The sequence below is a fragment of the Nansenia antarctica genome, assembly GCF_963989245.1.
Source record: "Nansenia antarctica genome assembly, chromosome: 5".
NCBI classification, from domain to species: Eukaryota; Metazoa; Chordata; class Actinopteri; order Argentiniformes; family Microstomatidae; genus Nansenia; species Nansenia antarctica.
This window is the reverse complement of record NC_137690.1, coordinates 4,126,394-4,149,389: the sequence shown is the minus strand read 5'-3', so window position 1 is coordinate 4,149,389 and position 22,996 is coordinate 4,126,394. Positions and strand designations below refer to the sequence as shown.

Sequence of the window (22,996 nt, the reverse complement as noted above, 5' to 3'; positions counted from 1 at the left end):
GAAATGACGTTGTTTTATTGATTTTTAAAAAAAGGGTAAAACTGGAAAGAGAAAATAGAAAACTCACATTAATCCCAAACAATTTAACAAACTTCAGTTAACGTAATGTGGAGTCCGTTCATTGATCGATGCTGTCTGTTCAGTTCCCAGTGAGGCGCCCGTTCAGCGCTGGACCCGTTCAGCGCTGGATTTGACGCATGGCATAGCGCGCATGCGTCAAATCATGTTATATTATTATATAGCTCGCATCTAATCGTATCGGATGAGAAATAGACATTAAATGGCATATATAGGCCGCTACACAACAGTAATCACCGCGACAAACAGCTATATTAGATTTGGGGGGAAAAAAATATGATTTTGAAATTTTTTTTTTTTTATTATATTTTAATATGATGACCGGAATATATCACGTTTGTCCGGTAAATCGAATTCTTCCCGGACACGATGTCCGACGGCAAATTTTTCTAACGGAAACCCTGGCGGGTGCATGAGAACATTTCACACTGTTATTTTGTAGACCCCCCTGATGCCCCTCTTCAGACTGGGCCTGGCTGAGCTGAAGGCCTCTGGGTCGCCTGCTTTGAAGGCGGTGTTGCGTACCTTCAGCAGTGTACGGACTACAGACCTCTCTGTTCCTCCAGGGTGTAGTCAGGATATCCACGTCAGCACCTTTCCAGCACATCAGGCCATTTCTGGGAAATGAGACCATCTAAAAATGAAACTTAAAAAACACTTTCTCTTTTGTCTTTATCTTTATTATGTTCAATAAAGTCAAGACAAAGTCCCATCGCTGTGTGGGCATGATTCGTGCGGGTGCATGAGAACATTTCGCACTGTTATTTTGGAGACCCCCACAAAGCTCAGCTTATAACTCGAACCCTGCCAGTGACCCATGTCGGCATGGGTTCAAATCCGGCCCATGCCCTGCTGACATACCCTCTCTCCCTTCTTCTCCTTCTTCTCCTGTGTGTGTCTTCACTACAGTCCAATAAAATGAAAAAATATGAGTGGGACTGCCCCAATTTCAGAAAAAAATACCCCAGAAAAAAAAGTCCGATTGCGTTTATAGAGCGCTTAGCGCCCCCCTGTCCCCAACGAGCGCACTCCAGCCCAGCCTACTTTTTATTTTATTTTTTACAGTCAAAGTGACGCATCAAAGGGGAGGCTTTAGGACCCTCCTCTGTGAACCTCGTGATCGTGTGTCAGCAAGCCAGCAGAAAGCACTGCTTCTGATAGATACACACACATATAATACAGGAAACAGCTTCTGATAGACACACATATAACACAGGAAACAGCAGGGCTTCACACGGAGATCCACATTTCACCTCCACACCACACCAACAACACCAACATGGACTGCGGGATGATCACGTCCAAATCGGTGCTCCTGCTGTTGAGTTTGATCTTCTGGGTGAGAGTTTGTTTGTTTGACTTTGATGATGTTGTTGTTGTTGTTTTTGAATGTTGAATGTTTTTGAATTTCCCTCGAAAACAACCGTCGTCTTCTTATCCTCTGTTGTTTCTGTGCGGTGTGGTAAGACCATCATTTCGTAGTAAATACTTTATTATAGGGTGTGTTGCGTTAGTAAGGAATAGGATTTTCTTTGCGTTTTTTTTTGCGCGTTTTGCCCCTAATCGCGTAAAGTAAGGATTTGGGAGGTGGGGTGAGCTGAACCGTAATCCGTGCCTAGTAGGTCAACTCCTTTTATGAAACTGAAAGAAGAACACGAATCTATTGTCAGTTACGCTGTTTTATTGCCTACAAACTACGTGTTTAAACTACCTGACCGACCTATCAACCTGCCTATCAAAGGGAATGTCACGGTTCACTCTGATACTATGACACATGGACTTGAATGTGATTAGTGATTTCACACTTGACTTTGGCCACAGAACACTCATCCTCAAGTGCCTCGGAATATTCTGGAACAGTCATAGGCTACTGTAAGAATAACCGCTCGAGTAAAGGTTTAGCCTACTTCCCCATTTATGTCTACACGAAACCCACCCTAACCTAAACGTCACACAAACTACATTGTGTGACTTGTTTACAAACCTGTGTGTGTGTGTGTGTGTGTGTGTGTGTGTGTGTGTGTGTGTGCGCGTGCGTGCGTGCGCCACTTGGATTATTAACAGTGTACACACTTCTCCAAGATAGGATACAGTACACACACACACACACACCCCTCCCTCTACGATGAAACCAGTCAGAAAGCCATTACTGGAAATTAGAGATTTATTTTTTTCTCAAACCCTCTCCAACTCTGACTAAGAACCCCCTCACCTGATTGGTTGTTTTCCAGAGAACATGTGTCATGTGTGTCACAAACCATGTTGCCTGTGTGCTGGTTAGCTGGCCACCATGTTGAGAAACTCTTGTTTCTCTCTTGTGTCTCTCATGCAGTGTGTCTCTCCGTGAGGCCTGTCTGTCTGTGAAGCCTGTCTGTCTCTCTGTGTGTCTCTCTGTGTGGCCTGTCTGTCTGTGTGTGTCTCTCTGTGTGTCTCTCTGTGTGGCCTGTCTGTGTGTGTCTCTGTGAAGCCTGTCTCTCTGTGTGTCTCTGTGAAGCCTGTCTCTCTGTGTGTCTCTCTGTGTGTCTCTCTGTGTGTCTCTCTGTGTGTCTCTCTGTGAAGCCTATCTCTCTGTGTGTCTCTGTGAAGCCTGTCTCTCTGTGTGTCTCTCTGTGTGTCTCTCTGTGTGTCTCTCTGTGTATCTCTCTGTGTGTCTCTGTGAAGCCTGTCTCTCTGTGTGTCTCTCTGTGAAGCCTGTCTCTCTGTGTGTCTCTCTGTGAGGCCTGTCTGTCTCTCTGTGTGTCTCTCTGTGAGGCCTGTCTGTCTGTGTGTCTCTCTGTGTGTCTCTCTGTGAGGCCTGTCTGTCTGTGTGTCTCTCTGTGACGTGTGTCTGTCTGTGAAGCCTGTGTGTCTCTGTGAAGCCTATCTCTCTGTGTGTCTCTCTGTGAAGCCTGTCTCTCTGTGTGTCTCTCTGTGTGTCTCTCTGTGAGGCCTGTCTGTCTGTGTGTCTCTCTGTGACGTGTGTCTGTCTGTGAAGCCTGTGTGTCTCTGTGAAGCCAGTCTCTCTGTGTCTCTCTGTGAAGCCTGTCTCTCTGTGTGTCTCTCTGTGAAGCCTGTCTCTCTGTGTGTCTCTCTGTGAAGCCTGTCTCTCTGTGTGTCTCTCTGTGTGTCTCTGTGAGGCCCGTCTGTCTCATTGCGAAGCCTGTCTCTCTGTGAAGACTGTCTATCTGTGAAGCCTGTCTGTCTCTCTGTGAAGCCTGTCTGTCTCTCTGTGAAGCCTGTCTGTCTCTCTGTGAAGCCTGTCTGTCTCTCTGTGAAGCCTGTCTGTCTCTCTGTGAAGCCTGTCTGTCTCTCTGTGAAGCCTGTCTGTCTCTCTGTGAAGCCTGGGTGTCTCTCTGTGAAGCCTGGGTGTCTCTCTGTGAAGCCTGTCTGTCTGTGTGTCTCTCTGTGAAGCCTGTCTCTCTGTGTGTCTCTCTGTGTGTCTCTCTGTGATGTGTGTCTGTCTGTGTGTGTCTGTATGTGAAGCCTGTCTCTCTGTGTCTCTCTGTGAAGCCTGTCTCTCTGTGTGTCTCTCTGTGAAGCCTGTTTCTCTGTGAGGCCTGTCTGTCTCTCTGTGTGTCTCTCTGTGTGTCTCTGTGAGGCCCGTCTGTCTCATTGCGAAGCCTGTCTCTCTGTGTGTCTCTCTGTGAAGCCTGTCTGTCTCTCTGTGAAGCCTGTCTGTCTCTCTGTGAGGCCTGCCTGAGCGGAGACAGATGTGGCGTTGTAGCAGGGCAGAGTGAACCTCTCTAGTCGACGGACTAATAAGATTAGGAGGCCGTTAGAAGCCCTCTGTGAGAGTGTGTGTGTGTGTGTGTGTGTGTCTGTGTCTGAATGCTCCAGGGGAAACATGGCCTTTCACTGTTGATCCACTTTTAAAAGCTACAGAGGATTCTATTGTCAGTGACTTTGTCTCTGTGTGTGAGCGTGTGATCGTGTGAGCGTGTGTGTGTGTGTGTGTGTGTGTGTGTGTCTCTCTCTCTCTCTCTGTAATCCTGTACAGTGTATCAAGGTGACAAACCATTTCAAACTGATTCCGGGGTGACAGGATGACCCCTGACAACAACAACAACAACAACAACAACAACAACAATAATAATATAACCCGCCTCTCTGCCTCCCCATAGCTGGTCTCTGCTGCACCTAGCCTGTCGTGTCCTGCAGTGTTATCAGATTGGTAAACACACACACAGTCATATCCGGCATAACGACCGGTAATCTAATCTCAATCTCTGGTTTCCAGTTCCCTCTGTCACCGCTCAACACTGCTGCACCTGGGGCGTGTTCCATCAACGTTGCTGAACGAAAAGTCTCATGAGATTTATCAAAAGTAAAGCCTGGATTTTCCTTTAGCGACGTTGATGGAACACCCCCCTGGCCTGTAGTGACGTGTTATTAGACGCACAGCCATATTAGAACCTGTAATCTGATCTAAATCTCTGGTCTGCAGCAGCACACTGACAGGCTGTAACAGGCTGTTTAATAGGCTGTAACAGACAGACTAACAGGCTGTAACAGACAGACTAACAGGCTGTAACAGACAGACTAACAGGCTGTAACAGACAGACTAACAGGCTGTAACAGACAGACTAACAGGCTGTAACAGACAGACTAACAGGCTGTAACAGACAGACTGACAGGCTGTAACAGACAGACTGACAGGCTGTAACAGACAGACTAACAGCCTGTAACAGACAGACTAACAGCCTGTAACAGACAGACTAACAGGCTGTAACAGACAGACTAACAGGCTGTAACAGACAGACTAACAGCCTGTAACAGACAGACTAACAGGCTGTAACAGACAGACTAACAGGTTGTAACAGACAGACTAACAGGCTGTAACAGACAGACTAACAGCCTGTAACAGACAGACTAACAGGCTGTAACAGACAGACTAACAGGCTGTAACAGACAGACTAACAGGCTGTAACAGTCAGACTAACAGGCTGTAACAGACAGACTAACAGCCTGTAACAGACAGACTAACAGGCTGTAACAGACAGACTAACAGGCTGTAACAGACAGACTAACAGGCTGTAACAGACAGACTAACAGGCTGTAACAGACAGACTAACAGGCTGTAACAGACAGACTAACAGGCTGTAACAGACAGACTAACAGCCTGTAACAGACAGACTAACAGGCTGTAACAGACAGACTAACAGCCTGTAACAGACAGACTAACAGGCTGTAACAGACGGACTAACAGGTTGTAACAGACAGACTAACAGCCTGTAACAGACAGACTAACAGGCTGTAACAGACAGACTAACAGCCTGTAACAGACAGACTAACAGGCTGTAACAGACAGACTAACAGCCTCTAACAGACAGACTAACAGGCTGTAACAGTCAGACTAACAGCCTGTAACAGTCATCAAAGTCGTTAAGTCTGGCCTAATCAAAGTCGTTAAGTCTGGCCTAATCAAAGTCTCTGGTCTACAGCCTCTCTGCTCCTCTCTGCTGCAGTCCAGTCAGCCCCACAGCTGTGCTCTGCAGTCCAGTCAGCCCCACAGCTGTGCTCGGGGTCTGAGGCCCCAGCCGACACCAGAGCTAGTCCTGTCTGGCCTACTTCCTCTGACCTGAGACCTCACACACAAGACAGTCAGTCACAACAACACAACACAGTACAACACAGACAGCAGACAGTCAGTTTAACAGGCTGTAACAGTCAGTTTCACAGTCAGACTAACAGACAGTTTAACAGGCTGTAACAGTCAGTTTAATAGTCAGACTAACAGGCTGTAACAGTCAGTTTAATAGTCAGACTAACAGGCTGTAAGATTCGTATTTTAGAAAGGGGGTCATTTAGATATTCAGGAGTCTTGAAATATCTACTCAACTGTAATCAGTGTTGTGTGTTAGATGTGACTGTTGACAACCTGTCTCTCTGCTCCATCAAAAAGCCTTACTCACACATCCAGTTCAGGACATCAGCCAGCCCATAATAACCTGTCTGGGTGTCGTCACAGAATAACAGAGTAGTAAGCAACACAGTGCGAGTCTGTAGAACAGTCCAGAACAGCGTTTAGAGAGAGTCTCCCCCCATCTCCCCCCCGTCTGAACGGATCACCACATTCCTCTGTGGTGTGATGTGTGTGTGATCGGCAGCACGCTACAGCCTATGTACCCCTGCCTTTCCTCTTCCTGCTTCTGTCTCTTATACAGTCATGTGAAAAAATGAGGACATCACATGAAATATTTAGTTTGAAAAATATGTTTTTGTAAGAAATATGGACATGTCAATATTTGATCTTCTTTCAATTCTATAGTCAGTTACTTTGTCTCTGTGTGTGAGCGTGTGAGCGTGTGTGTGTGTGTGTGTGTGTGAGCGTGTCTGTCTGTCTGTCTGTCTGTCTCTCTCTCTGTATCTAATATTTAGATAAAGGTGATGTGATTGAACAAAAAACTATGGAAATGTAACTTTAACTGTTATCATTTATTTAACAAGAAAATGAACAAAGATGTCAATTCCAACTGAGGAAAAATCAAAATCATGACATTTCCACACCCGTGCTTCACAGTTGGTATGAGGTCCTTGTGCTCAAATGCTGTGTTTGGTTTCCGTCAAACATGTCTTCTGTTACTGTGCCAAAATAATTCCACTTTAGATTCATCTGTCCAAAGCACATTGTTCCAGAAAGTTTTTATTTTACAGCAAGAGTTTCCTCCTTGCACACCTCCCATGAAACTCAAACTTGTGCAGTCTCTTTCTGATAGTAGATGCATGTACTTTGACATCAACTGTGGCGAGAGCTACCTGTATTTTCTGTGATGACTTCTTTAAGCCCCTGCGATCTGAACTTGGTCTAAACTTGCTAGGGCGAGCAGACCTGGCCATGTTGGCAGTTGTTTTAAATGTTCTCCACTTATAACATATTTAATTGTTTGGAGATCTTTTTAAATCCCTTCCCAGACTCAGACGCATTTACAACCTTCTTTCTGAAGGCCTCAGAGAGCTCTGTTGATCTCTCCATGGTGACGCCACTCACTTCAACAAACAAGACCAAACCAAACTGAATGTCTGTGGTTTAAATAAGACAGGCCTCTCTGAAATCCTCTCTAATGATGTTCTAATCATCTGCACCTGATGTGGTTCACTTGATTCTAAATTTAGCCATTTAAAATAGTAATACATGTAGGAGTGTCCTAACCTTTTCCACACAAGAAAATTGCATTTCTACTAATTACATTTTACAAATCAAAATATGTTCAGTGTTTGTTTAGTTATATCACCTCACATCTCTCAATATTGTTAAAAAGAAGTTGTCCAAATATATCCATATGTTTAAAATATATATTTTTGAAAAATACATTCAAGATTTTCATGGGGTGTCCTATCTTTTTCACATGACTGTACGTGAGGCGAAAGATCTAAGTTCCGGGAAGGATTAGGGGATGAGGGTGAGAGAGAGGGGAGAAAAAAGGGGGAGGGAGGGCAGGAGGCTGGGGGGGCTTACTTGAGGAAGTGTCTCGTGACTGTGGACTGATTCTGAGGGAAGCCGGTCATGTGGTCCGATCCCTCGCAGGTCATGTGGTCCGATCCCTAGCAGGTCTGTTGGGAAACGAGACGTCAGTGAATCACCACCTGATCAGGGCAACTGACTAGCAGCCTTGTTCCTCCTTCCTGACATTATGACATCATCGTCATCAGGACCTTGGCATGACGGCAGGCATGACCCCCCCCCCCCCCTCCCGGTACCAGGACATTCCCCCCTAGACCCGGTTTGGGTTTTACACACTACAGGGTCCGACCCGAAACCACCCTGTGTTCTGTGTTGGCTCTGAGGGTCACAACGCCAGTCAGTGCGTAACCAGGGGGGTATTCCATCAACGTCGCTAAAGAAAGAATCCAGGCTTATTTTGCTAAATCGCATGAGACTTGTCAGAAAAGCCAGGCTTATTTTGATAAGTCTCGTGAGACCGAACCGCTAATGTCGTTACTGAATCAGTTTAGCCTTATTGTTCTGATAATATTTATTTTGGCAGAGATTTATGCACCACATAGTCCACATTGTTCCTGTTAGAATTGAATCACTGTTGGTTTTTCTAGGTTATTGTATCTGGAAACAGACACGATTGAATTAGTTCAGAGCCTCGTCTCTCTCTCTCTCTCTCTCTCTCTCTCTCTCTCTCTCTCTCTCTCTCTCTCTCTGTCTCTGTCTCTGTCTCTGTCTCTGTCTCTGTCTCTGTCTCTCTGTCTCTGTCTCTCTCTCTCTCTGCCTCTCTCTCTCTGTCTGTGTCTCTGTCTCTCTCTCCGCCTCTCTCTCTCTGTCTCTCTCTCTCTGTCTCTGTCTCTCTCTCTGTCTAATGGTCGCAAGGTCGGTGATTCGGCGGTTCGATCACCCATCTGGCCACTGGACACTGAACCCTGAACCCCAAAATTGCTCCCAATGAGCGGGCCGGCAATACCTTGCTTGGTAGCTTGCCGCCGTTGGTGTGTGAATGTGTGAACGAGAGGCTGTGGTGAGCGCCTTGGAATAAGTGCAGTCCATTTGCACTAATGATCGCAAGGTTGGCAGATCGGTGGTTCGAGCCCCGGCTGGCCACATGTCGAGGTGTCCTTGGTGCAAGACACTGAACCCCAAATTGCTCCCAATGAGCGGGGACCGGCGCCTCGCATGGTAGCTTGCCGCCAATGGTGTGTGAATGGGTGAATGAGAGGCCATTTTACATTGTGTTGTGTTATCGTTCTCGTACCGTAGGCAGCAGGGGGCGCTCTGGTCTACGTGGGCTCCTACGTCATCAAGAGCTACAACAACTTCGACAACTTCCTGGAGGACAAGTACACGCTGATCCCGGCGGCCATCATCATCGCGGCGGGCGTGGTCATGTTCCTCATCGGCGTGGTGGGCTGCTGCGCCACCGTCAGGGAGTCTAAAGTCGGCCTGGGCTTTGTGAGTACGACCTCCGACCCTTACTGAGGAGAAAATACACCTTAACCCCTAACACCCTAACACCCTAACACCAAACCTAACACCCCAACACCAAACCTAACACCCTAACACCATAACTAACCCCCTAACACCCTAACACCAAACCTAACACAAACCTAACACCAAACCTAACACCAAACCTAACCCCCTAACACCAAACCTAACACCCTAACACCAAACCTAACACCCTAACACCAAACCTAACACCCTAACACCAAACCTAACACCCTAACACCCTAACACCAAACCTAACATACTAACACCCTAACACCAAACCTAACACCCTAACACCAAACCTAACACCCTAACACCCTAACACCAAACCTAACACCCTAACACCAAACCTAACACCCTAACACCAAACCTAACCCCCTAACACCAAACCTAACCCCCTAACACCAAACCTAACACCCTAACACCAAACCTAACACCCTAACACCAAACCTAACACCAAACCTAACACCAAACCTAACACCCTAACACCAAACCTAACACCCTAACACCAAACCTAACACCCTAACACCAAACCTAACCCCCTAACACCAAACCTAACACCCTGACACCAAACCTAACACCCTAACACCAAACCTAACACCCTGACACCAAACCTAACACCCTGACACCAAACCTAACCCCCTAACACCAAACCTAACACCCTGACACCAAACCTAACACCATAACACCAAAACACCAAACCTAACACCAAACCTAACCCCCTAACACCAAACCTAACACCAAACCTAACACCAAACCTAACCCCCTAACACCAAACCTAACACCAAACCTAACCCCCTAACACCAAACCTAACACCAAACCTAACCCCCTAACACCCTAACCCCCTAACACCAAACCTAACACCCTAACCCCCTAACACCAAACCTAACACCCTAACCCCCTAACACCAAACCTAACACCCTAACACTCTTGAGGGACACCCTGGGCTTTGTGAGTACGAGCCTCTGACACTTACTGAGTAGAACATACACCCTAACCACTAACACACACCCTAACACCAAGCCTAACCTTAACCCCTAACACCAAACCTAACCTTAACACCAAACCTAACTTCCTAACACCAACCCCCTAACACTAACACACCCTAACACCAAACCTAAACCCTAACCACCCACCCTAACACTAAAACCCTAACGTCCTAACACAAACCCCAAACCTAACCATAACATTCTAACCCTAACACCCTAACCCCCTAACCCTAGGCACAAACCCCTAATTTCTCTTGACCCCCAGACAACTTGATTGCGGGCTATGCCAAGATATTATGATGATATCATGATGTCCAAATGTGTTGTAATTGCTTAAGGATACTCATTATGGTTGATGTGTTTATTTGAGTAGCGACTCGACGCAATAACATACTTAACTGTCAACAAGCCAAAGATTGTGCTAGTTTTAGGTGTCCAATGTCCATCCCGAAATAGACAGGAGAATGAAATAACACACACACACACACACACACACACACACACACACACACATAGAAACAAAATAAAAACAAACCCAAACATTGCAGCAGAAGTGTGCTAGTCAGAACACAGGCCTGTCTGTACCGGGGCAGTGGCCAGGCCGCCGTGTACGATGTGGATGCAGTGGTCGCCATGGAAACGTTGTGTGTAAAATGTCCTGCACAGCTGGGTTTTTGTTTTGTGTTTTTAAAGGTAATTTTTTTAAGTGGGGTAGTCCCTCTCGTATTCATTTAGGTTTTTATTGGACAGAGACAGTAGAGGAAGACAGGAAGTAAGGAGGAGAGGGTATGTCAACAGGGTATAGGTGAGCACCGTAGGCCGTGGTGCTAGACCACTGGACCACCCCAGGCCACGGTGCTAGACCACTGGACCACCCCAGGCCATGGTGCTAGACCACTGGACCACCCCAGGCCACGGTGCTAGACCACTGGACCACCCCAGGCCACGGTGCTAGACCACTGGACCACCCCAGGCCACGGTGCTAGACCACTGGACCACCCCAGGCCACGGTGCTAGACCACTGGACCACCCCAGGACATGGTGCTAGACCACTGGACCACCCCAGGCCACGGCGCTAGACCACTGGACCACCCCAGGCCACGGTGCTAGACCACTGGACCACCCCAGGCCACGGTGCTAGACCACTGGACCACCCCAGGCCACGGTGCTAGACCACTGGACCACCCCAGGCCACGGTGCTAGACCACTGGACCACCCCAGGCCACGGTGCTAGACCACTGGACCACCCCAGACCACTTGTTTCTCTGTTGTTGTTTTTTAAACTTAGTTTTCATTTTAATTTCAGCAACTTGTACAATCATATCCACAGTTGTTCCTCTGTTTTGATGGCTTGCTCTCCTCTCCTCTCCTCTCCCCCCCTCCCCTCTCCCCTCCTCTCCCCTCCCCTCTCCTCTCCTCTCCCCTCCTCTCCTCTCCCCTCCTCTCCTCCACCCCCCCCCCCTCCCCTCTCTTCCCCTCCCCTCCACTCCCCTCTCTCCTCCTCTCCTCTCCCCTCCTCTCCTCCCCTCCCCTCCCCTCCTCTCTCAGTTCCTGCTGGTCATCCTGATGATCTTCACTGCTGAGGTGGCTGCTCTTGTGTTCGGCTTCATCTACCAGGGCAAGGTAACCACGGAAACGCTGTATTCAGACACACATCTCTTCCCTCACAGATGTTTAATGTTTTCCCCTCGGTCGCTGCACTAAAATGAGAATATATATACAGTATATATATATACACTACCAGTCAAATGTTTGGACACACTTTCCCATTCAATTCAATAGGGAAGTGTGTCCTCCAGATGTTTGACTGGTACTGTGTATATATATATATATATATATATATATATATATATTATAAAATATATACTAATATATAGAAAGAGTATTTCATGTTGTAGTTTTACCACTTAAAAGATACTCATCATGTAGTAACTACACCGGTGGAGGCTGGTGGAGGTAGAAATCGGAGGACGGGGCTCATTGTAATGCATGGAGGTACCAGGCAGGTGTGTGATGTTGTCTGTGTGTCTCTGTGGTACAGTACTGGACCAGGCAGGTGTGTGATGTTGTCTGTGTGTCTCTGTGGTACAGCACTGGACCAGGCAGGTGTGTGATGTTGTCTGTGTGTCTCTGTGGTACAGTACTGGACCAGGCAGGTGTGTGATGTTGTCTGTGTGTCTCTGTGGTACAGTACTGGACCAGGCAGGTGTGTGATGTTGTCTGTGTGTCTCTGTGGTACAGTACTGGACCAGGCAGGTGTGTGATGTTGTCTGTGTGTCTCTGTGGTACAGTACTGGACCAGGCAGGTGTGTGATGTTGTCTGTATTGGACCAGGCAGGTGTGTGATGTTGTCTGTATTGGACCAGGCATGTGTGTGATGTTGTCTGTGTGTCTCCAGATCAAAGGGGACCTGGAGCGGACCATGAGTGACGTGTTCCAGAAGTACGACGGCCAGAACTCTGAGACCCGGGCTGTGGACTACCTCCAGAACCAGGTAAACAACAACAACAAACAAACACACACACACACCAGGGTTTCCGTTAGAAAAATTTGCCGTCGGACATCGTGTCCGGGAAGAATTCGATTTACCGGACAAACGTGATATATTCCGGTCATCATATTAAAATATAATATTTTTTTTTTTTTCCAAAATCATATTTTTTTTTCATCAAATCTAATATACCTGTTTGTCGCGGTGATTACTGTTGTGTAGCGGCCTATATATGCCATTTAATGTCTATTTCTCATCCGATACGATTAGATGCGAGCTATATAATAATATAACATGATTTGACGCATGCGCGCTATGCCATGCGTCAAATCCAGCGCTGAACGGGTCCAGCGCTGAACGGGCGCCTCACTGGGAACTGAACAGACAGCATCGATCAATGAACGGACTCCACATTACGTTAACTGAAGTTTGTTAAATTGTTTGGGATTAATGTGAGTTTTCTATTTTCTCTTTCCAGTTTTACCCTTTTTTTTATTTTTATCAATAAAACAACGTCATTTCTATAACCAGGGGGGTGTTCCATCGACGTCGCTGGAGGAAAGTCTGGGCTTGTTTTGACAAGTCTCGCGAGATCTATCAAGATATGCCTGGATCTTTTTAAGAGTCTCGCGGGACTTGGCGAAGTAGGCCTAGGTTTTCCTTTGGCGACGTTGATAGAACACCCCCCAGGTCTCGCTGGTTGGGAAGGCATTTCGTTTAGCTGCCTGTCAAATCATACTTAGGGGATAGCCCTGTAAGCTCATACGGGTCTGTATGTCGTCCTGAAAACCGGCTGTTAGATCATATCGCTGAAGTTTGTCTTAGTGTAAATGTTGTCCGTTTCGTTTGTTATCCTTGTTATTGTGCGATAAAGTTAAGGCTTTCCGCTTCGGGCCACCATTTTCAGCTGGGCACCGGACACACACACACTCGTGCACGCGCGGCACTGCCCGAGAGAGAAGGACCCGCCCCCTTTGGTTAGCCTATAGGCTGGCTGGAGGGGGCGGGTCCTTCTCTCTCGGGCAGTGTTGTGTGTGTGTGTTTGGTGCTCAGCTGAGAATGGTGGCCCAAAGCCAATTTGAATACAAAATGTGAACTTTAGCGAATTGTATTCAAATTGTGCTTAGAGGGAATTATTTTCACCGGACATTTTGTCCGACGAGTTTTCAATTTGTCGGACTTCGACAAATTTTACCGGACAAAGTCCGGGAATTACCGGTTAACGGAAACCCTGACACACACACACACACACACATACGTATTTACTCTGGGTTAGGACACACAGACGTCACTAATATTATTATTATTATTATTATTATTACACAAATATTACACACACACACACATACGCAATGATCATGAACGTTTCTTTATTTATTTATTTTTATTATCATTTATCTATGTTTTTTTCAGTTTTACAACACAAACACACAGGTACATCACAAACATACAGTATCAACAAAAACCAGAACAAAACAAACAACCAAACAAAAAAGTAAACAAATAATAAGAATAATGATAAAAGAGGAACACTTACAACAACATATATAACAACAATATACTGTATATCATCAAAATAAATGCATAGGTAAATAAATGCATAGGTATGAACGTTTCTTTAAGGTAGACTCTGCGATAGGACGTCACGCCCGTGAAAAACCATAGCAACTTTGATCAGATCATACTGTAGCGAAAAGAGCTAACAGGAGCGTCCACACGCTTCACTGCTCTTCTACTTTCACTCTCACTTTCTTTCTTTCTTTCCGTGTCACCTCGCTGTCTTCTTTTACTGGTTTCCGTTTCTCTGATATACAGCCTGAAGTAAACAGCTGCCTGGAGGAGAACCGAAAATGTTGTCAGTTCTACCGGAGACGCTCGTAACTGTGTAACAAAAAACTCGGGCTCTGTCTCGACACGCTCTATATCCTCTAGTCCAGCGGTTCACAACCTTTTTGGACTCAAGGCCCACTTAAAAAATACTTTAAAACGTATTTGCGGCCCACACAGGCATTTTACACACGCGTAAACAATTTTTTGGTGTCATCATTATTCTCTATGAGTTCCTATCTATCGGTATCACACTGATGATGCGTTTTTGAAGGTTTTAAAGAATAAAATACAGTACCATGCATGAATTTTTTTTTTAATTAAAACGTTTTTGTAAAAAAAAAACTATTATAAAAAAAAGATTTTGCCCATGATTTTTGTGGCCCACTTGGAGTACTCTCGCGGACCACCAGAGGGCCGAGGCCCATAGGTTGGGAATCGCTGCTCTAGTCTGTTGCATCTAAATGGACTGCACTTATATAGTGCCTTATTCCAAAGCGCTTGCCTTTACAATGGCCTCTCATTCACCCAGTCACACAAGGCGGGCAAGCTACCATGCGAGGCGCCGACCCGCTCATTAATGGGAGCAATTTGGGGTTCAGTGTTTTGCGACATGTGGCCGACCTTGCGACCATTAGACGCCGGCTCTACCTCCTGCGCCACAGTCACACCTGTGTCTTCATTTCCTAAAAGTCTCAGCGTTCTGCCATCCTGTTTTTTACGCTAAGCTAAGACGTCATATCCCCGAGTCTACCTTTAACAAACCTTGTGTGCTTCAGCTTAACTGACCAACTGCCAAAGAGTTCCGGAACACTGGTGGTGTTTACCCTAGCAACAACACCCTAGCAACAACACTTACAGCTACAAAATGAAGTGTTATTGGTGAACAAAGTCACTATAGAAAGTTGACAGTTTGTGTGATTTTATCCTCCCTCGGTACTGAATGAGTTCAAGTTCTCCTGTATGAGTAGATTCGCGATGTAGACCACCATAAACAGCCCTCCCTCCTCCCTCCTCCCCCATCCTCCTCCCATCTCCCCCTCCCTACCTCCTCCTGTCTCCCCCTCCCTCCCCCATTCTGTCTCTCCTATCTCCCCCTCCACCCCTCCCTTCCCCCTCTCCTCCCCCTCCACCCTCCCCCCTCCTCCTCTCTCTCCCTTCCCCTCCTCCCCTCCCCTCCCCCAGCTCCAGTGCTGTGGCGTGCAGAACTACACCAGCTGGACCAGCACCCCCTGGTTCTCGGGCCACAACACCTCGGTGCCCCAGTCCTGCTGCAGGGAGGGGAACAGCACCGGCTGCACGGGCCGACTGGACCAGCCAGGCCTGCTCAACGTCCAGGTAGGGACACACACACACACACACACACACAGACACACACACACACACAGACTGTCGTGTTGTGTTTATGTTGTCACTGTACATAATCATCAGCTGCAATTAGTCCAAAATGCAGCAGCGAGGGTTTTAACCAAAACAAGCAGACGAGCTCATATAACTCCTATTTTAGAGACTCTACACTGGCTTCCTGTTAAGTTCAGAATAGATTTCAAGATCCTTCTGCTTGTTTATAAAGCTCTCACTGGCACAGCACCAGAATATCTGAAAGACCTTTTGCTAGCATATCAGCCTAGCATATCTGACGCTGGTTTTCTCTGTGTACCACATGTACAAAAGAAGAGATTTGGTGAGGCTGCATTCTCATGTTATGCACCCAGATTGTGGAATGTACTGGCAGTTTACATTAGGGATGCAAATATGCCTCAGCAAATATGTTCAAGTCAAGACTAAAAACCCATCTTTTTAATATTGCCTTTAAATGACTAAATAATTAAATTATTATTATATAATGATTGGAGCACTTTGAGCTGCAACGTTTGCAGGAAAAGAGCTATACAAATATTATAATATATATATTATATAATAATATAGTTATTGTTATAATAATAATTATTATTATTATTATATTCAAGACTCTCAAGAGATGTCAGATCCAGTGTGGCAGGGGAAAACTCCCTTCATTGTTTCTCTCTCTCTCTCCCTCCTTCTCTTTGCTGCCACCCATCTCTCTCTCTCTCTCCTTCTCTTTGCTGCCACCCATCTCTCTCTCTCTCTCTCCTTCTCTTTGCTGCCACCCATCTCTCTCTCTCTCTCTCCCTCCTTCTCTTTGCTGCCACCCATCTCTCTCTCTCCCTCCTTCTCTTTCCCTCATTCCTCATTTCCCTAATTTCTTTCCCTCTCTCTCTCTCTCTCTCTCTCTCTCTCTCTCTCTCTCTCCCTCCCTCCTTCTCTCTCTAAAGGGTTGTGAGAACAAGCTGGAACAGCTTCTTCAGGATGCAATGAGCTACGCTATGCTGGTCATCCTGGGCTTCGCTATCGTCAAGGTAATGTCACACACACACACACACACACACACACACACACACAGAGAGAGAGACAGAGAGAAACATAAATGAGAAAATATGTGTCAAAACTGACTAGAGTGTGTGTGTCTGTTGCAGTTCTTTGGGATGCTGAGCGTGTGTGTGATCACCTGCAAGTCCAGCAAGAGGGCAGGCTACCAGCCCCTCTACGCCTGACCCCTGAACCCTGACCCCTGACCCTGGAGACCAAGGACCCCTCAGCTCCTGACCCCCTCTCCGACACACACACACACACACACAGATACACACACACACAGATAGGCCTCTCAGTGGTCCTCCGTGGCTCCGTTGGTAGAGCATGGCGCTAGCAACGCTTAGGTTGTTGGTTCGATTCCCGCTGGGACCATATATATATACTGAAACATGTATGTACGCACTCACTGCAATGTAAGTCGCTTTGGACAAAAGTGTCAGCTAAATGGCGTGTATTATTATATATTATAGGCACAGATACACACACACACACACACACACACATACACACACATATACTGTACAGTGTACAAACACACCGGCACAGATACACACACACACAGTACAGTGTACAAAGATATGCACACACAGATACACACACACACACATACACATACACACACATATACTGTACAGTGTACAAACACACCCGCACAGATACACACACACACTCAGTACAGTGTACAAAGATATGCACACACAGATACACACACACACACACACACATACACATGCACAGATGTACACACCCACACAACCACCCACCCTCGCCCTTCTCTGCCACAGAGAGGCTACAGCTGTATGAACCTTATTAAACCCCTCAGTGCCCCTCCACAGCCTGCCCTCACCCCCAGGAGCCTCTGGGGGACCCCTGGCTGAGCTGGGGGTCACCCCCCCCCCCCCCCCATGTTCCATATGCAGCGGACAACATGGCCAGACGTAATGTTTTTGAACGATAGAGTTGAAATAGAGATTAGCCACTCTGAAAAAGATTTTTAAACAATTTGTTAGTTGGTTCGAGGTTAACAGTTTTGTAATTAGCAACCATACAGGATGACCATGGACTTGCACAGTGATGTCATAAGTACATGGGGGTGGGATTGGGGGGGGTTAAACTCCTTAAGAGGATAGGAATGTTGTGTAGATGTATGCTGTAGTGGCACTGTCAGACTCGGTAAAAGTGTATGCGTTGTTTTCATAAGACTGTTATGTAGGATATGTTATATAAAAAATGACTTTAAAGACTATTTGGACATTGATTGATTGATTGATTGATTAATGTTATTGACTTGTCTGAGCCCCTGGGGGTTTGCCTGGGGAGGGGGGTTTGATCACTGGTATGCATAGTTAGACTTGACTGAGTACATTTCTGTAGTTTTATCTTGAACGTACTCAAAAGATAACTACTCTACCTAAAATCATTTACAATACATAGTGGTGGTGACGGGTTTGCTATAAAACACATTTCTCACACGGTTATATTACATACCTACTGTATTATACAGTGGTGTGCCGTCAGGGCCAGCAAGGCCTTCTCTGCTGGCCTAAACATCATCAGAATATACATTTTATTTTAATATATATTTTCCACAAATATGTATTAATGATTCCCCATAGTCTATTCTCTTCATTTCATAGCTTTCCTCTTGGTTGCGCTGCTTCCAGTCTCCGATTGAGATTTGGAGGGCTGGCCTTTATGTTAGAGCTTTTATCCAATCAAAATGTGTTGCTAGGGGGCTCAAAAATCTGCCCGCCTTCACATTAAACGGTGCTGCGGATTCGACCTGTAACTTAACATTGGAACGAGAAAACCTGTGGCGTACCTAGTAAACCTACGTAGATGCGAGCAAAAGCAACAACGGCGCCTGCTGTAAGGCTCAATGATGTCAGCACCCAGCACGTCTTTTGATTGGATACGCACTATTGCTACGCACTATTGCTACGCACTTTGATTGATTGATTGAAAACTTTATTAGAAGATTTGCAGAAGTAGGTACATGAAAGTACATATTACATACAAGGTCAACTAACAGGATAAAAACCCAAGAAAGCCACTGGCTTATTTCAATTGGGGTCCTTGATTCTCAATTCATCGTTACATGTAAGACAGACAAAAAAGCTAGTACTATCTACAAGATAATACAGACAAATAACTATTACTATCTACAAGATAAACACACATCCATCATGGGAAGAACAGTACAACGAAACATAAGGTATGTACAGCGGGTAGGACAGGTGGGGACATACACCACAGGTGGGGGCGGGGGACAAAACACAAAGTATGTACAGTGGGTAGTTCGGGTCTTTTAATCTGATTTTTGATTTAGAGGGTCCAGTTACGGATTGCAGCCTCCTGTAAATGTTTTTTGAGAGTGGTTTTGAAGGTGGGCAGTGTTTTGCACTCCTTTAAGATTATAGGAAGGGCGTTCCACATTTTTACTGCATAGTTTGCAAACGAGTTTAACCCCTTGTTTGTGGTGCAACGCGGTTGAACGTGGTTCGTGGAGCTTCCTCTGGTGTTGTATGTGTGGACGTTGTTCACTTTTTGGAAGTATGTTGACAGGTACTTGGGTGTCTTTGTGGTGTAGCGTATCTTGAAGACCAGGCCCAGTGCAAGCTGCTGCACTCTGTCAACTACTCGTAGCCAATCAAGGCTCAAAAAATGAGCAGCGGTTAGATGTGTCCTAGGGTTGAGGCCTAGCAGAAGCCTAACCAGTTTATTTTGGGCTGTCTGGAGTCTTGTTTTATGGGCCTTTGTGGTTCTATAGTACCATGATGTTACGGCATAGTCGAAGTGACATTGAATGAGAGCTCCTGATAGGGTCCTCAGTGTGTTTTTACTGACAAGTGAGGATATCCTGTACAAGAATCTAGTTCTATGGTTCACTTTTTTGATTACTTTTGCTGCCATTTTATCTCCGGAAAGATTTGCCTCTAAGATGGAGCCCAGGTATGTAATATCCTCTTTTCTTGTGATATTAATGTTACCCACTTTTATTTTAAAATTTTCAGCCTTTCTGAGTTTAGATGGGGATCCGTATAGGATGGTTTCAGTTTTACCTAGGTGTATTGATAGTTTATTGTCAGCTAGCCAGATGCAGATTCTACTCAGTTCAGTGCTTAGCGCTTTTTCCACCTGCAATATGTCCCTGTCAGAGACCAGCAGAGCCGAGTCATCCGCGAACAGGAACAAATTGCAATCACATGCTGATGACATGTCATTCACATATATTAGGAACAGTAAAGGTCCCAAAATGCTTCCTTGTGGAACGCCGCAGGTCACTGGGAGGGGGGGGGACAGTGTTCCGTTCACACTAACCACCTGTTCCCTCCCCTCTAAGTAGGATTGCATCCAGCTCACCGATGTTCTATCGAACCCAATTGCTTTCAGTTTATCTAACAATATGTGGTGATCTACTGTGTCGAAGGCCTTCTGGAGGTCCAGCATGACCATGCCGCAGTACTTGCCCGAGTCCACCTCATGGTTGATGTGGTCGTTCAAATAGAGAAGGCATGTGTCAGTGGAATGGGATGTTCTGAATCCTGATTGAAATTCATACATCAGCTTTTTTTCGGTAAGGTACCTATCGACCTGTTCATAAACTATTTTTTCCATTAGTTTCGAGATGGAATTAAGAATAGAAACAGGTCGGTAGTTGCCTGGGTCTAATTTGCTTCCTTTTTTATACAGTGGGGTTACCCTTGCTATTTTAAAGTCAAGGGGGACGTGTCCCTGTTTGATGGAGAGGTTTATTATGTGGGTGATGATTGGGGTAATGGAGGCAGCTGAGTCTTTTAGAAATCTGGCTGGAATCATTGTCATGGCCACTATTGATATTCACTATTGAGATGCGGAACTATGCCGGTAGATGTGAAACTTTTGAAAGTGCGCAGGGAAACGGAGCCTCACAACGAAAGCTTTCGTTGACTGATCGATAATACTGATCGATTGTGTCCTGTTTTTGGGTAAACAATAACTTTCATTTAGGGGACACAATGAAAGCGCCAAGTCCACAAACAGAGGAAACTACGTTGAGCTTCTTTCTTTTCTGGCTGAAAACAACCCAGATTTACATTACCACCTGTCCACAAACAAAGTGTTTACTGGGACGTCAGGCAAAATACAAAACGACCTGATTTTTGCTATTGCTGAAGTGATGGAAGAAGAGATCAAAATGGAGATTAAAAAGGCACCCTTTGTCGCTATTATGGTGGACGAGACGACAGACGTGGGTAATGTAGCGATCTTAAAGATGTTAGTTTAACACTCTTCATTGTAAATGCGGATTTATTGATTAAAAATGCTTCGGAAATATTAATATAACTCTGTTGTACTTGTCTGACTATGTTAAGGTGATGCAACGCCCGGTTATACTGTGTTTCTGTCTAGTTTCTAGAGCCATGGCGTCATAACGATGGTATTAAGAGGTAGAATAATTCAGGTAGGAATGTGTCGGACATCACTGAAGGCCTAGGTGTGAAATGCACCGCCCGCCACTGGTATTATATATACTGTATATGTGACAGTCGGATCATTTGGTCCGCATGTCGGCAACCAATCAAAATGTTCAGACTTTTCTTTTGAAACACGGACCTACGTTTCAACGTCGTTGAGAACACAAACTCGCTCGTCAAGCCAACTGCAACGCAATGGATTGGGTGAGTAATCCCCACTGCTACCGAAGTTAACTAGAACACTACTTTACATTGTCAGCAGGCTCACAAAACAAGCTGTGTTAGTTGACTAGCGATGTGTAATTGATTTTCAACAACACGGAAATTTATTCACAATTCATCGAAAGAAAAGTCTGATCATTACATCGGATCTCGACATGAGGACCCAAGCATTAGAATGTGTCACATATTATGCTGTAATCCACTATACACGTACCAGCATACATCCTGTTGTGGTTTGGCAGTGTGCCTCTTAGAAGACCAGGGCAGGTTCTGAGAAGTAGGAGGCGTTGAGCGTTGAGGCTCCGGTATCTGCTGCTAGTGTCACGTCTGATAAGGACCCTGGGCCTGAGAACTCTGATAGGAGTGTTTATTTATGACCAGACTCCCTCCAGGGGGGTATTCCATCAATGTCGCTAAGGGAAATACAGGCTTATTTTTTAATAAATCTCTCAAGATTTATCTAAAAATCCAGTTATCAAAAATAAGCCTGGATTTCCCTTTAGCAACGCTGATGGAGTACCCCCCAGGTCACAGTCAGTATACAGCAGGTGTCCCCAAACGACCCCAAATTCACACGACTCATTTCCCGTGACCCCAACAATGATTTATTGCGCGCTATGCATGCCAACACGTAATAATGACAAAATCGGTTAGATTTGAAACACGAAAAACTGCAAGATAAGCTACAGCTGCAATACTGCCTCCCGTGATTGATCTGTATTGATCCAGCACCAGCACTAGATCTCGCCTCATTCAGGACCTCCGGGAGACCTGTTTAGATGCAGGCTGTTAATATTAAATGTTTTGGTTTCATCAATAGAGATGCTTTTTTAAATATAAAGTTCCATCCAGCTGTTTGGGTCAACAGGCGTTCATTGGCTGGATTGCTAGGCACCTGTTGCCACATGCATATGTAGTACCGCCAACAACCACAAGGGGGCGCTGAGATCTCAGCGATGAGCCTATGGCTTTCAGCAGGGTTGCCAGCGTCTCTCTAGCGGGGTTGCCAGATGGGGCGGGTTACCGCCGAATGGGCTTCTTTCGATCACACTGGGCCGGATAAAAAGCATTTAGGCGGTATCAAAATACCAGTACCAATAATAACCAAAATACCAATTTCAGTGCCTGAAAGTTACAAAATGCGTGAAGTTAAAACACCCACCCTAGTAGCTACATAATGTGCAGGTTTTTAAAATTATTTTACAAACATCATTGGCAACAGACATACAGTTTAGGCGCAGGAGATGGGCACCTGCCCGAATACCTAAGTAGCGTTGTTTTGGGCTGGTGTTTTTTGGTGGATTTAGCGGTTTTTTAGACTGTGGTTAGGCTGGAAGTTGTCAATCCCATCTGGCAACCCTGCCGGTGGCTTTCCATAGTTAGTGTCATATTCACCGTGGCACAGCCTCCCTGTCCACGTTTGAGTTTGAGACATTTAGACACAATTGTCCTTTTCAGAGACGAAACGTTGAGTGCTGTCCGCAGAACGACCTCTGTGTCATCTTTCTGTCTGTCTGTGTCTGCACCGCAACACTTGTTAACCCTTCATACTCCACTATACTTTTAAATAGCCTAAATTAAAACTTTTTTTTATGTAAGAAATGTCCGTTTTTCGGGGGTGGGGGCTTGGTT

At 45.8% G+C, this 22,996-nt stretch overlaps 1 protein-coding gene across 1 annotated transcript; it reads left to right on the top strand.

Moving 5' to 3' along the window:
• Window positions 1–1,270: 1,270 nt before the first annotated feature.
• tspan36 (tetraspanin 36) lies at window positions 1,271–17,853 on the top strand. The gene is made up of 7 exons (XM_080533080.1): window positions 1,271–1,417; window positions 8,759–8,950; window positions 11,522–11,596; window positions 12,372–12,467; window positions 15,477–15,629; window positions 16,589–16,672; window positions 16,790–17,853. The coding sequence occupies exons 1-7, from the start codon at window positions 1,358–1,360 to the stop codon at window positions 16,865–16,867; spliced, it is 738 nt and encodes a 245-aa protein (XP_080389206.1). The 5' UTR covers window positions 1,271–1,357; the 3' UTR covers window positions 16,868–17,853.
• The last annotated feature ends 5,143 nt before the right edge of the window (window positions 17,854–22,996 follow it).

What these genes read in the sequence shown, in the direction of transcription:
- tspan36 (XM_080533080.1), top strand. Translation starts at nt 1,358, where the DNA reads ATGGACTGCGGGATGATCACGTCCAAATCGGTGCTCCTGCTGTTGAGT. An exon ending in CTAAAGTCGGCCTGGGCTTT is followed by an intron (nt 8,951 to 11,521) that starts GTGAGTACGACC and finishes CTCCTCTCTCAG; the next exon opens with TTCCTGCTGGTCATCCTGAT. An exon ending in TGGACTACCTCCAGAACCAG is followed by an intron (nt 12,468 to 15,476) that starts GTAAACAACAAC and finishes CCCCTCCCCCAG; the next exon opens with CTCCAGTGCTGTGGCGTGCA.